The sequence below is a fragment of the Hesperophylax consimilis genome, chromosome 26 (genome assembly GCF_061612785.1).
Source record: "Hesperophylax consimilis isolate HC1 chromosome 26, BYU_Hcon_1.0, whole genome shotgun sequence".
Classification (NCBI taxonomy): domain Eukaryota; kingdom Metazoa; phylum Arthropoda; class Insecta; order Trichoptera; family Limnephilidae; genus Hesperophylax; species Hesperophylax consimilis.
This window is the reverse complement of record NC_142861.1, coordinates 15,049,564-15,065,712: the sequence shown is the minus strand read 5'-3', so window position 1 is coordinate 15,065,712 and position 16,149 is coordinate 15,049,564. Positions and strand designations below refer to the sequence as shown.

The 16,149-nt window shown below is 33.0% G+C and overlaps 1 protein-coding gene across 1 annotated transcript in view; it reads left to right on the top strand.

Annotated features, from left to right (window-relative positions):
* Nucleotides 1–16,149, top strand: part of LOC149411169 (ATP-binding cassette sub-family C member 4-like) — a 169,030-nt gene that overhangs the window by 35,410 nt on the left and 117,471 nt on the right. Inside the window, exon 3 of the mRNA XM_089647596.1 lies at nucleotides 15,157–15,402. Coding sequence (XP_089503722.1) covers nucleotides 15,157–15,402 — 246 coding nt within the window. The remainder of the gene's footprint in view (nucleotides 1–15,156; nucleotides 15,403–16,149) is intronic.

The window sequence follows — 16,149 nt, the reverse complement described above, 5'->3', positions numbered from 1 at the left end:
TGATCCCTCAACATAAATATTTAAAAAATCTTTCATTATCCTACATGTATTCAAAATGACCGACTTTTGCATCTTTATATATAAATTTTTTGATAGATCTAATACGCCTAAATAAAATTATAATAAATAATATTATCATTTTCTGGAATTTCTGAAATATTTTCTAATGAATTTAATTTCAAATTAAAAAATACAAAAGTAGTTGATCAAACAATTATTAATTAAGTCAAAAATAATATTTAAAAATGGTCATAATAAATAGCAAAAATTATTGAGTGAGTAATAATTGTTTTGCCGAATATCTGAAAAAAAAAGTTGTATATTAAATAGGTTGGTAAAAATAATAAAATAATAAACGTAAGATAAATATTTCTGTATCCTTTTTATCACATAAAAAAAATATGTATGGGCATTTCACCAAACGGACAAAAGTTTGATATTGACAATAACATTAAATGCATTACTAACCTCTGTTTTTTGGTAACATTCCTCTTTGACATTTGTTTTTTTCGCACGCTTCCTTGCCATTTCTGGTGTAACTTCACTCGGAAAACATTCCATCTTTGATTTCAATAAAGTTTTCAGTAATATAAATCACCTTTTCACCACAAAAAAATAAAAAAACCGAGCTTATGTATCACACCAGCTGTTTACATTTTGTATGGGGTTGAATATCATATTTCTGGGTCTCTGATTGGTTCAAACAAAAACTGCTGTTTTTGTCCCGTAACCTAAAGGAGATTGCCATGTTTGTTGTGGAACTAAATATTAAAATTCAAAAATGTATGGGATATTGTCGTTTATGCTCCGAAACCTTTGCAGTAGTCGATAGTATTTTTGATTCTCTATCCATCGCCATATCTAACTCATTTTACACCAATGGTGGAGATTGCTGTCTTTGTTTCAACACGCCTCATATGTAAATATATTTGTCATGTCATCATTATGACAGTAGTTATTGGCCTTAGTCGTAAGTCACTAGACTATTATTGCAACAATACGGGATCTAACGCTGAACTCAATTCAATAATGAATCGCCTGCATGTACTTGGAAATAAATGTGTTTTGGATGAACCTATAAACATTGCTAGTTTAACCTCATACAAACACTACATTAAAACTGTCTGTCAGCGCTTCTCAGATTGACTATAATCAAATACAGTTTTAAAGTATTGATTTCTTAACACTCATTACATAATATCCGGGATTTATAATATGTTGTATTGTATTTATAATAACCTACTCATTGTACTTTTTATGTTGATACTACTATTTCTATTGTTCTCTTTTTTGTATTTTATATTTATATATTTTTTTATCTGTGTATATTCTGTATTCATATGTAGAACAATTGTTATTCTTTTGTAAAAGCCGCTGTAATCGGCGTTAATAAATAAATAAATAAGTCATTAGTTATGAGCCCTAGTCGTAAGTCACTAGTAATAAGTCTTAGTCTAAGTCACTAGTCATTATGAATCCTACTTGTAAGCCAGCTGTATTTATTACTTTTAATTTCATTTAAATTAGCCAAATATTATTATTATTAGTCAAAGCGACTATCATATTTCTAGGCTATCAAACTTTCTAACTGTGTTTTCTGTGAATTGCATTGCTTATTTCTTATCTTATCTTATTTCTCTTGAAAGTTTGAATCAAATATAACCCTTCGTAAAAGTTGTTATCTCGCCAATGGTGCAACGTGCAACGATGCAACTCAACGTGTTTCAATTTATCTTATCCGGTGTGAATCAACGACAGATTGCAAAATACTTCAGCATAAAAGAATTGTGTTGCCATAACATTCAATCATCGGTCACATTATACATCTACGTTCTACGACCTCCGAGTTAGCGCTAATCACCCTTTTAACTGGTAATTCTGAGACGTATTTATACTATTAGTTCTGTGAATAGTAGACCAAGCGTTCAAAAAAGTATTTTTATAATTTGAATAATTTTGTCTTAAGGCGATGCCATACGTAGTAATGCAAAATCATGTGTTTTTGGTTTGAATATTTGGTCGCCTAGAAATGTTTCAGATGCTTTAATTAAATACTGCGAGTAGAATACATCTTGGCCTTTGAAATAAGCGAGTATTTTTTAGATTAGTCTTTTTATAAGCCCAGAAAAAAATAATGTATAAGGCCTATGAAAACTGCTTTAAAGTTCAAAATCTCCTACTTACAAACCCATTTTCGGTTATGATTTTATTTTATAATATGGCAAATTAATTTATTTATAAATTGATTGAAAAAAAAAAAAAATTTATGCCTGAAATTCACAAAATAAAATAAAAGACACTTTTTGGTCATGTTTTTTTTCTTGCATAAATCAAAACAGGCGGATGGTGTTAAGCGGGAATTTAAACCTTATCGCCATCCACGTAAGGGTTGTTATTGATAGCGGCTCAATTTAAAATATTACACGACTTAGTGCATCGCCTTAATCAATAAATCAAAACCAGAAATTCTTCCGAAATCACAAGATTTGTAAGTAGGTTAGGTACTTTAATACCCACCTACTTAATTATAAATTATGTATTTTTTATAACTTTTTTATTTATTTAAAATTAGTAATTATACAAATATTCCAAAGAAACCTCACTCTCTTGATATTTTTTTTTCAACCTTATTTAGGCAGGTAGATACTATAATATTAAAAAAATGCGAGGTCGCAGCAAATTTTCAAAATCGGAAATGGAACGCACAAACAAATTTACATACGGTCTTCGAAATTTCTGTTGTGAATGTTAGCAGGGCAGCATACTCGCGGCAAACATGGCCTCTCCACGCATCATGAACCTCCTCACAAAGAAATGGAACCCGCTTTGAATTCACGTTTGTATGGGCATGTCAACTATAATAATCATTGGCTAATCGGCGCTTATCGTAAATGTATTTATTTATTATTATTAATTTTAAAAAAAAACATGACGTATTACATATTATTTGATCTTTGGCTGTCCAACTGGGAGATTAACCTGTTTTAGGACAGTCATAAATAAAGTGATTATTTTTTCAAATTACTAATTCTCCGTTTATAATCCTCAAATTGCACACAAATATATGTGCAATACGAGAGTTAACGAACAACACAATACTTAAAAGAATGTGAGTATTGCTGCACATGTTTGCGCTTCCAAAAGCATTGTCCTTGTTAAAAGTTTCAGAGAAACATCCTGTTTTCTTGTGCACGTCTATAAGTATTACAGACAGATAACATGTTCGAAACACGCTGTATGCAGACAATGCATCTACACATTCGCTGCTATGCATACATCTTTTCGAAATCACATCTAACCCCATTTTTTACCTGGGTAACTTTTTCCCTCTAAATCAGTGGTTCTTGACCTTTTTGGAGGTACCGAACCCCACCAGTTACATATGCACATTCACCGAACCTCTCCTAATTTGAAAAATTAAGAGTAAAATGTCTATGGTCCGTATAAAATGACTATGGTCATTTTCGGGCGGCCATCTTGACCGGTAATCGCAAGCTCTACCGCTGCGTGATCACCTGCAGCCAATGATGGACAAGCGGGGCATGTCACCACGAATCATATAAGTCGGGGGTCTTGACCTCCACTGAACCCCCGAGACTGACTCACCGAACCCCTGGGGTTTGATCGAACCCAGGTTAAGAACCACTGCTCTAAATAATCTGTCATAAGTTATTTTGCTTTTGTTTAGTGCAAAATTTTAAATGGAACGCATTCAAATGTTTATAATAGGAAAATACTGGAAAGTAGGTCCCTGCCTCAATTTTATTGTATTTTTGTATAGCACTGTGAAGACAAGAACCTAATTGAATACCTTATCTTTAACCTTATGAAATAATGTTACATTCAAATCTAGTACACATGTTTGTGAGATAAAACAATTAACTCAATATTGACATTGCTAATAAAGAAACTATAGACTAAGTTCGTTTATTACAACGCTTTCGACCTCTGGAGTTCGTTTTTCTTGCCTAGTCATTCTAGGTATGAACTCATGAGATTTGTGAGGCATCTAGATATAAACAACATTTCATTATATTTTATTTTATTTGGTTTAACGCCCAGCCAGGCTTTTACATGGATTTTTAGAACAGAATATACCTAGTGAACTATCGATTATTATAAAAAAATTAAAGCATTATGTAACAGTAAACTGATAAACTGAATAATAAATAATATTAGTAACACATGTAACAGTAACATAAAATAATACAGATACTAGAACAATGTACATTCAAGATAAATCACTAAAACTACATTACCAACGCTACAAAGTACTGGTTTAGATTACACTTAAGAGGAAGCTACAAGCCAAAAATGTACATATTCTTGGTATACCTTATATTCTAGATAATAGGCATTGAAATCGCTTGACAAAAGGAGTCTAGAAACGTTTTATTTCAAGCACAAAACTGGTTTTTATTTATTTTGTAAATAATTTTATAAGAAAGCAAAAAAGTTAATCAAGTGAAACTGTCACAGATAATAATATCTATAATACTGTATTTTTTAAAGTTGTTTCCTTCACGCGTTCTTACGTTCTATTAAAAAATATATTTTTTAGTAGTTTAAATTTTTATTTTTTATTGAGTAATTTATTTTTTATTTGTATTCTACTCAAGCTAAACGATATGAAAACCTTCAATTTATCTAAAGCATATATATTTTTTGGTATTCATAATGTATACCAATTCGTTATAAAGATTAATAAAAATAGTGATTTGGCATTAAGCTTCGCCTTAATTCTATAAATGGAGACAGTAAATATATTAATGGTACCCCTAAACTTGTTGCCCAGATCATGCATCTCATTGGTTAGTGAGAGTGTCTGATAGTTGATTGTGTATGTATTGCAGAAGAATGTTTCATTTTGTCTTGTATCCTAGTCGGCACATGGAACGATGTCGCAACGATGGTAGGACTGTCAATCAAGTTGTTTATGAGTCTGTGTAATATAACCAGGTCTGACATAATTCCCCTGTCAGACAGTGTTATTAGATGCAAATGTATTCAATTGGAATTTTGAGTTATTATGTACAGATCATAGATTATAATAATAGAGATGTCGGCCCCATACAAATGCGAATTTACAGCGTGTCCCACTTCATGTTTTTTAAATTCTTTTTATTAATAAAATAGAATTTTTGTGATTTTTCTCAACTACAGGGTTTTCCAATAAGAGGTGTTATTTTGAATAGCCCGCTATTTCGGTAGATGTTACTTTTGAAGCTCTCATTTTTTTACATTTGACAAGTAGAAACTACGCTATTAATAAAAATGGAACGATACACGCTTTAACAACGCATTGAAATTATTAAAATTCACATGAGTGAATCAAATGCAAATCATCTTGAGCGATGAGGCCCATTTCCACCTCGGTGGCTTCGTCAACAAGCAATAATTGTCGCATCTGGGACTCGGAAAACCCAAGAGTTATTGTTGAAAAGCCTCTCTATCCTCAACGTGTGACCGTTTGGTGCGGTTTGTGGTCCGGCGGAGTCATTGGACCTTATTTTTTCGAAAATAAGGCTGGAGCAACAGTTAAGGTGAATGGATTGCGCTATCAAGAGATGATTAATGATTTTTTATGGCCGGAATTGGATGGTATTGATCTGGACAACGTTTACTTTCAACAAGACGGCGCTACGTGCCACACAAGCAACGAAACCATTGATCTTTTAACATTGAATATCAAAATAACACCTCTTATTGGAAAACAATGTATATTTCATAAGGTTTAGTTAGCTTTAGAAATGTAAGCGAAAATATTATTTCTAGTAAAAAGAACCATAGGTCTCTTATTTTAAATATGTATGTAGTTCATCTTTTGTCCGCTTGCAAAGTTAACCGTGTCAAGCTGTAAGGCAGAAAAGTATAAATGTATGGGTACAGTATTGTACACTGCATTATGCAAAGTCCATACTGGCTTCGGTTCAAGTGTTCGTAATGAGGCGAGGAATTAATTATATCAACATGAGTCAATGGCGGTCTTCGGTTCGTGGAATTTTAATTTGTAAACAGTGTGAAGTTTACACTGGCAAACTAGTTACGGCGGTGCATGGCCGAAGAAGTTGAGACTGGTCTAATGCTTCTATTTAGTTAGTGGTAGCGTAATAAAAATATGTTTCCGGAGCTAAGGCCTGAGTGTTTGAACTCCTGTCATACTTGTGTCGTCGCATATCGGTATTCGGCGCCATATTTAGTTTGGTAAAGCGATCATCCAAATGGAAATGATTTTAGATTAATTCTAGACAAAGAGAGCAAATAAGAATGTAGTCCTAGCCAAGTCCTGTTTTTGCATTATTTATTTATTTTATATATTTATTTATTCCTTTAGATTGACACACTGTACAATATGATACAAGGTATAGTTAAAATATTTTTAGTGATTATAGATTATTGTACCTTATCAGGTCGAAATTATTGGTTCCTAACTAGGCAAATTGCCCGTTCCAAGGAACCGAAAAATGTGAAAGTAAGTGTGTGATTTGTCTATGTCTATAATATATCTCATTAATGTTTTAATTTGTGATGTTTAATCGTTACAATCTTATGATAGAATCGAACTTGAGCTGTTGTGTATGTTTCAGTTGTGTATGAGCAATAATTAGAATAGTGGAAGATACATATAGTGTGTGATTAGTCTATGTCTATAAATCTTGGCTTTGTCAAGTAAATTTTGCTTGTACGTTCCGTTTCAAGATGGTGATCGTTTTGATGTACAGTAAAGATTCTTTTTTGAAAAGTGAAATCGTCGTGTTTATTTGGACTTTCTTATTAGCATTTTTTCAATATTACAATAGTACCAACCTGACTAAATAAAGTTTGAAAAAATAATTTTCATTGATATAGTGACATTTCTTTGAATTTTTAAAGATTATTATCCTAGATTATTTCTTTATTTCTGAATGAATTTTAATCAAAATGTTATTGAATCTTGTAAATGTGCATTTTCGATATGAAACAGTTATTTGTATTACTTTTGTGTTATGTTTATTTTACCTTTCGATTTAAAAAATACCCTCTGACGTCCAATTTTAAGTCAAATTAACTTTAATATCAAAAAAATTTCTGAGGTATTATCATCATGCATTACATATTTTATATACGTGGAAACAATAATGCGGGTGGGAAAGGGTTAAATCGGAAAACTATAAATCACAATCATCGTTTGTTTATTCAATTTATTGTCAGCGAAATTGTTGTGCTCGAAACCAATTTAAAAACATTTAGCGCTATTTAGAGCGAATTCGCACGTAAGTACGAAATTTATCAAAACGTTATAAAAATTTTCCAGAATTATTCTCACCGTCAAATGCTTTTGTTTAACTTAATCAAGCCAGGTTTTCCAAGAATTTAAGTAAAATTATTAAGTCCCTGAATCCATAGGACTCGTGTTAATACGCAATAACATAGAAATGTCCATGTGTAATTTAAATATATGTAAACATGTCGGTATGCACCCAAATGAAAGATAGATTATAACATCTCGTATACACCCGAATAAAAGGAATATTATAACACCTCGTGTACTCGTATACACCTAAATAAAAGATACATTTTAACACCTCATATACTCCCAACTAAAAGATAGATTATAACACCTCGTATACACCCAAAATAAAATATAGATTATAATACCTCGTATACTCGCATACACCCAAATAAAAGATAGATTATAACCCCTCGTATACTCGCATACATCCAAATAAAAGATATATTATAACACCTCGTACACTCGCATACACCCAAATAAAAGATAGATTATAACACCTCGTACACTCGCATGCACCCAAATAAAAGATAGATTATAACACCTCGTATACACCCCAAATCCGATTCTCTCGACCCAACGCCTAGCATCGCAGTGGGAGGGATGGATTCATATGTCTGTCACTGTTGGACAAATTGGGCCCCAGATACCATCCTACCCACCCTTTAAACATTTTCCCATAACTTCCTTCGCTTAAAAATACACTCTGTACAGCATCCCGAAAGATGAGATAGGCTCAGAAGGAAATTATTGTGAAAAATATGTTTAAAAAAACACCTAGATCATCCGGTTCCCGAGTGGAATTCCTATTTCAAAATTTTTACTAGTTTAAAAAATCGGTTTTTGTTTCTCCTGTTAGTTGAATAATTGAACTTAGGGGTCAACGGTGACGTACGTCAAAATCTACGCGTTCATGGATGGGTTTCATTTAATTATTTTATAAGTGTTCACTTTTTGCAAGTTATGCTTATATTAAGACGAATTAGTTGTTTGTCGAATATGAATAAATAGTTTTTTCCCCATAAAAACTCAAATTTTCAAGAAATGCATACAAATACAATAGTGTATCGATGATTCAATCTAATATTGTATTTGTATGCCTTTGTAAAACTTGCTATCTTATTACGCAGAAGATCTTAATATAATATAATGTAAGTCTTGATATTAAAGCATAACTTGTAATTAAATTAACGCCATGTATGAATGCGTTGATTATAACGCCTGTCACTTTTAACCTTTAGGCGATGCCATACGTAGTAATGCAAAATCATGTGTTTTTGGTTTGAAAATTTGGTCGCCTAGAAATGTTTCAGATGCTTAAAATACTGCGAGTAGAATACATCTTGGCCTTTGAAATAATCGAGTATTTTTTAGATAAATCAATTTAAAATATTTTATGACGTAGTGCATCGCCTTAAGATATTTACATTAGTAATTATTACATTGCGGTGACTATTTTAATATAGCTATCGCTCAGTCTGATTGGTAAAACAACTATTGCAAATTTAACAGCTGCGTTTATATCTCGATTATTATTACAGTGACGGTAGAAACTAACTACAGATTTCCCGTGTCTATTCATGCGCGCCTTTCTCCAAAATAACAAAACATACTAATCTATTATAGTATATGTTAGTGATGTGAAATCACTGGCAGTTTGAGGTGTACCGCAAAACAGGCAATCTTGTTTAGCAACTCGTATTATTTCTGCAACGAAATGCTAACAGGCTAAAAAAGTATTTATTATTTATGGATTAAAACCACAAAATCCAACGAGTGGAAGGAATCGACCTTGACTCAAAAACGGCCAAAACAAAACTTCATTGGTTTGTAGTCAGGCCCGTAACGCGAATACAAATCTTTAATAGTTAGTCAGGCCCGTAACGCGAATACAAATCTTTAATAGTTAGTCAGGCCCGTAACGCGAATACAAATCATTAATAGTTAGTAGTCAGGCCCGTAACGCGAACACAAATCTTTAATAGTTAGTCAGGTTCGTAATGCGAATACAAATCTTTAATAGTTAGTAGTCAGGCCCGTAACGCGAATATAAATCATTAATAGTTAGTAGTCAAGCCCGTAACGCGAAAACAATTCTTTATTAGTTAGTAAACAGGCCCGTAACGCGAATACAAATCATTAATAGTTAGTAGTCAGGCCCGTAACGCGAATACAAATCATTAATAGTTAGTAGTCAGGCCCGTAACGAGATTACAAATCTTTAATAGTTAGTAGTCAGGCCCGTAACGAGATTATAAATCTTTAATAGTTAGTAGTCAGGCCCGTAACGAGATTATAAATCTTTAATAGTTACTAGTCAGGCCCGTAACGAGATTATAAATCTTTAATAGTTAGTAGTCAGGCCCGTAACGCGAATCCAAAGTGTGTTCCATTTCGTTGGAGGGATGTGCGTCGTGAGGGGGGGACCATTGGTTCGGTCCTTTTCGGTACTGACACGACGCCGCGAGTATGCTGCCCTGCTGTTGCGGTTGTATGTAAACCAAACTGTCTATCTTAGCACTCAAGCCTACATTTTAACGGCACAATTGCCATATACATGATAGTTATTCCACAGTAACTAAAGATACAGTATAGAAAGAAGTCATAGTACAGTATAGAAAGAAGAACCAAGATAAAAGAAGAAAGAATTTACATTAGTACATTACTACAGTTAATGAAGGAAGTGAAGAAGAAACAAAAAAAAAAAAAAACCTGTTATGACCAGTGACCTCGTTAAAATATGCACTGCTAAAATGTTTAATTAGTACAGCTTAATACTTCAATAGAGGCATATTAAAAACATCAGTATATCATAATGGTGTGTAATCTGTTGATAACAGAATTGTAGCCTAAAACCGTAATATAATCGTTACAATAATACATACTAGGAAACTTTGATTTAATGGTTGGTTATGAATCGGCGTTTAAAGGGGACTGTTCAAATGCCAAATATTAAAAATGCGTCGACCAACGATTTGATGAACATCACAATTTTTACGAAAGTTTCAAACAACAATCTTACCTAAGGACATCGATGAATTAAAAGAGCCTATATAGTTCATGTCAGTCACGTGAAAATAAAAGTTGTTAAAATGAGCCGAGAACGTGTTTTATCTCTAGGTAGTATTATCAAGGTATTATCAACTCTAAACCTCTCTCCTTTAGAAGTCCGTCGGGAAAGAAATGACCTCATTTGCTTCTTCAAAATTATAAATGGTATTATTGATTCACCTACTCTACTGCAACTCATTCCCTTAAATATCCCCTCGCACAGACTCAGAAATAATGAACTGCTCTTCCTCAACCATCATTCGACAAATTATGGATATTATTCACCATTGTCCAGAATGTGTAGACTGGTCAACTCAAGTCAAAACCTTAACTTTTTTGGGATAAGTCTGAATGATTTTTGCCAGTCGCTAAGTGACGGAATATTATAAGTGTCCTGTGGTCCTGACCCACGGCGTAGTCTTGACTTGATTCGACTTGTCACTTTATTTTCTTATATTATATCTGCCTTATGTCTTTGCTTTCATGTACCTTTGTCTACTCCCGTATTTTTCATTTTACTGTATTCGTGTTATTATTTTGTAATTTGGACGATGTCCGTTAATAAATAATATCCTTAGTTTAGTTTACTAAATGTATATTGGAGAAAATTAAATCAAATTGTTAATTACGTACACTCTGTATGCTGTGTGTAATATATCTAAGGGTACGTATACATTTGCGAACCGAAACGCGAACCGTGCCACGAATAACGGGAAAGGAACAAATCCACTACCAGCTCCGTTTCGCGCCATTTGGGGTTGCTTCGTTTCTTTCCCATAAGTTGAGGTTCAGTTCGTCAGTTCGGCTCGCGGATGTATACATAGCATAAGATATCTCAGTTATTTTTCATTAAGGTGTTTTTTATGTTTTTTACTGTATACAAAATGTGGGTAAATGTTTTTTTGGTTCTCTATGTTATGTAGATTCACATAGCATAAGATATCTCAGTTATTTTTCATTAAGGTGTTTTTATGTTTTTTACTGTATACAAAATGTAGGTAAATGTTTTTTTGGTTCTCTATGTTATGTAGATTCACATAGCATAAGATATCTCAGTTATTTTTCATTAAGGTGTTTTTATGTTTTTTACTGTATGCAAAATGTAGGTAAATGTTTTTTTGGTTCTCTATGTGATGTAGATTCACATAGCATAAGATATCACAGCGCCCTTGAGGTGTTTTTGCACAAAAACGGCGCTATACAAGTCCTCCAAGTATTATTATTATTATCTCAGTTATTTTTCATTAAGGTGTTTTTATGTTGTTTACTGTATGCAAAATGTAGGTAAATGTTTCTTTGGTTCTCTATGTGATGTAGATTCACATAGCATAAGATATCACAGCGCCAGGTGTTTTTGCACAAAAACGGCGCTATACAAGTCCTCCAAGTATTATTATTATTATCTCAGTTATTTTTCATTAAGGTGTTTTTATGTTTTTTACTGTATACAAAATGTAGATAAATGTTTTTTTGGTTCTCTATGTTATGTAGATTCACATAGCATTAGATATCTCAGTTATTTTTCATTAAAGTGTTTTTATGTTTTTTACTGTATGCAAAATGTAGGTAAATGTTTCTTTGGTTCTCTATGTGATGTAGATTCACATAGCATAAGATATCACAGCGCCCTTGAGGTGTTTTTGCACAAAAACGGCGCTATACAAGTCCTCCAAGTATTATTATTATTATCTCAGTTATTTTTCATTAAGGTGTTTTTATGTTGTTCACTGTATGCAAAATGTAGGTAAATGTTTCTTTGGTTCTCTATGTGATGTAGATTCACATAGCATAAGATATCACAGCGCCAGGTGTTTTTGCACAAAAACGGCGCTATACAAGTCCTCCAAGTATTATTATTATTATCTCAGTTATTTTTCATTAAGGTGTTTTTATGTTTTTTACTGTACTTATACAAAATGTAGATAAATGTTTTTTTGGTTCTCTATGTTATGTAGATTCACATAGCATTAGATATCTCAGTTATTTTTCATTAAGGTGTTTTATGTTATTTACTGTATGCAAAATGTAGGTAAATGTTTCTTTGGTTATCTATGTGATGTAGATTCATCGGTTTCCCAACTTGTACTACAAATTTTCGAACACCGTGTATTTATTATACCTAAACGCTTTTATTTAATTCGTGAGACAATTATTCATTTTGTCTGATTTGTCTTAGATTGAGCGATATGCCCGAATGTATAAATGTAACTTTGCACGAGTTGCTTTGTTTGACATGTAATTAAGATCAGCTCCAGGAATGTTTAGTACGTCAGACGTAATTATTCTTTCGCACAGCGGGAGAGTTATCAGGGAGATAAATGAACCGAAATCACGTCAATTCGCGCTAACGGATTTTCTTTGTCATGCGATGGGAATAAATATTGATAAGATATGAGAGCGTTTCATGTTTATTCTAGAATTATTATTAAAAATCACTAAATGGTTTTGCTATACAAATGAAGTTAGCTCCGCACGTTGTGTCGCTAAATTTTTGTGTTCGAATAGAAATTATGATAATTATTATAATAGTGCATGCGACTGTTTCAAAATGCGGTCATGTTTCAGTAGCCTACTCCGCAGAATTGGCGCTGTAGTAAGAAAGTATCGATAAAGGTTTTATCGAATGTGTCGGTAACGTTTAGTTCCTGCGCATGACTGCAGATCGCCAACGAACATCAACAGTTCGCGTTGACTAAATTAAGCATATTTAGTTGGACGACCTACATTGTTATCTTAAAAAACTTTTATCTCTGTCTAAAACAAGCAGTCACTCCTTGTCTTGACTTTGAACCTGCAAAAATTAGCGGTCGGTTTGATAGATCCTTCTATCTTAACGAAATTATTGTAATCTTTAGAGCATCGCCGTCTTGCGGGAATTCTGTCCTTGTTCTACCGATATTTCAATGGCAGATGTTCAGAGGATCTAGCGTCATTGATCTCTTAGACATCGTATTGCAGTGATGGGAATGATCGAAATATTTATATAATCGATTTTTTTTAACCGAAACATCAAAAGAATCGAATGATCCATTCGAATGAATCGCTCGGAGTGCGGGAGCAATAGCTACGGACAGGGGCAAAAATTTTTCCGTCGGGGGGGGTAGGATTCGAAAATAGAAACTTGAATATCAAGACTATTCCTATCGTAAAAAAATTGTTTCCATATTCCGGTTGTAATTTATTTTCATTAGTATGGCAATATTTTTGGTAAGCAGGTACTAGCGAAATTTCAATCACTAATTTTCATTCCTGGCAATGATTCCCTTGTTGTCTGCTAGCAACATTAGTATTATTCCTGTTAGCCACGAATTTCAAATATGTATGCATATGCAATTAACATTTTTATAAATAATTAATAAGATTCGAATATCTACATACATACAATTAAAATAAATTATTATACAAGTTTTTTAAGTACAAAGAAAAATATTTTTATGTACATTATTATTGTGCTGTAATTTTCATTTGATGTACTTTGATATCTGTTTTATATAATATTGTAAGCTCCTGCTGAATAGCTACTTAGTGTAGCCAGTAGGTACAAATTCCCATTAATAATATTTACAATGTACCTCTTAATAATAAGATAATAATTATATGCCGTTTTGTTAAAAATAACCTCTAAATCTCATGTACGTTGTAGGCGCCTACTAGAACCCAAAACAAACCATTCATTCATTTGTAATTTGTATGCAATTCACAAATTATTATTAAGTAAATAAAGTTATTTTACTACAGAAAGCGTTTCATTTTAATTACTAACTAAGAGACACCGATGTTAATTTCATTCATGTTAATTTCAAATAAATTAAATATATTTGTTCGTAGCATAGGTAGCAGATATATTATGTTTATATGAACGAACACATGTCACTTGATGAGTTTAATATATACTGAATATTGTATACTGCCCGAAGAAGCTACGGTTGTAGTGAAACCCGATCAGCATTAAATATAAAAATGGTGTTTGCTAAGTTATTGGTTTATTTTATTTTAAATATACACTACCCGAATGTCCCGAATAGATGATACATAACCTAAAAATAACATAGGTAGGTATTAAACCTTCAATTGTGAAAAACTATCACCATGAAAATCTTTTACACATAAACTATACCTACTGGAAACGTAAATCGTCACCTAAAAGTATTAATTCATAATTTACAATTCACACACGAGGTTGATTATAACATCAACATGCTTCAGTAGGCAGCCAACAATGTACTTCGTTTGTCAAGCAATCTGAGATATTTTGACATCTCGAAATATAACCTCTCGAATGTGAGAATCGATTTGCGTTTTCGAACGAATTCTGACAGTTTGCAAACGATTATCTCGGACTGAACATTCGAATGATTTCTGACATTTCAGAGCGATTGTCTCGATTCCACTTTCGATGACGTTTCAAAACGATTGTCTCGGAGTTGCATTCGAATTAATTCTGACCAATCACAACGCTTGGCTGGCATCGATTATTTCTGACCAATCACAGCGACGACTTTCGATAACGTTTCAAAACGATTGTCTCGGAGTTGCATTCGAATTAATTCTGACAATGAATCGAGATATTTCGAATGGTAAAAAAGATCGAGTAAACCATCGATGATTCATCGATTCCGCCCATCGCTATCGTATTGGGTAAACGGTTGACATTTGTCACATAAGAATAGGTCGTTTCTGCGACTCTTTCTAGAGTTCAATAGCTCGACTGTAGTCGGCCTCTGTGTATCCTCCCTCCTATATTCTGGGTCTCTTTAAGATCATTGTTAACTCATTTCTCTCCTGGATATAAATTGTTTGAACATCCACTCTAAGGTGTTATTTTCTTCTTTCAGGTGGATGGGCGATATATTCAAAAAGGGGGTAAAGTCCGATCTGACCGCCGAAGACCTTTACGATCCACTGAAGGGCGACCTATCAGAGCCGCTAGGAGATGAGCTGGAGAAGAATTGGACCAAGGAGGTATTGGCCGCCAAGGAGGGCCAGCGCAATCCCAGCTTGCTGCGAGCCATCAGGCAGACGTTCCTCTGGTCGTACATGGCCTGGGGTGTGCTGGAGTTTATACAGGCTGTAGTACTGAGGTGAGACTTCTTGCTTTTATGCGCTCCTGGTATTTTATCTATGTACCTCTTTTATAAAGGTTTTGATGCTGATAGTAACACAGTCCACACTGATGCTGTAACACATAACTTGTAAATGTTATTTTACATTCGGTCTCGGTTAACCCGAGAAATTTACGGCGAAGCTTAGTGCTAAATCACTATTTTGATTATTCTTTATAACGAATTGGTGTACATTATGAACACCAAAAAATATGCTTTAGATAAATTGAAGGTTTTCCTATCGTTTCGCTTGAGTAGAATACAAATAAAAAAATAAATTACTCTAATAAAAAAACTTAAAATACAGTATTAAAGCTAAGATTATCTGTGACAGTTTCAGTTGATTAACTTTTTTGCTTTCTTATAAAATTATTTACAAAATAAATAAAAACCAGTTTTGAGCTTGAAATCAAACGTTTCTAGACTCCGTTTGTCAAGCAATTTTAATGTCTTACCTACAATATAAGGTATACCAAGAATATACACATTTTTGGCTTGTAGCTTCCTCTGCTGTTTTTTTTACATACCAGAATATCACGTTATTGCGATTTTCGCGTGAAAATGTAAAAATTTGTACTTATCGCGAAAAATTTACGAATTAATTTCGCATAAAAATTCAGTCAGTGCTTCTTAATTTTTGGTAAATTTTTCCAAAATAACATCCCTACTAGCGACCTACTTTTCGTAATCTATTCAAATTCTCTTGTAATCATATTAATTACTAAG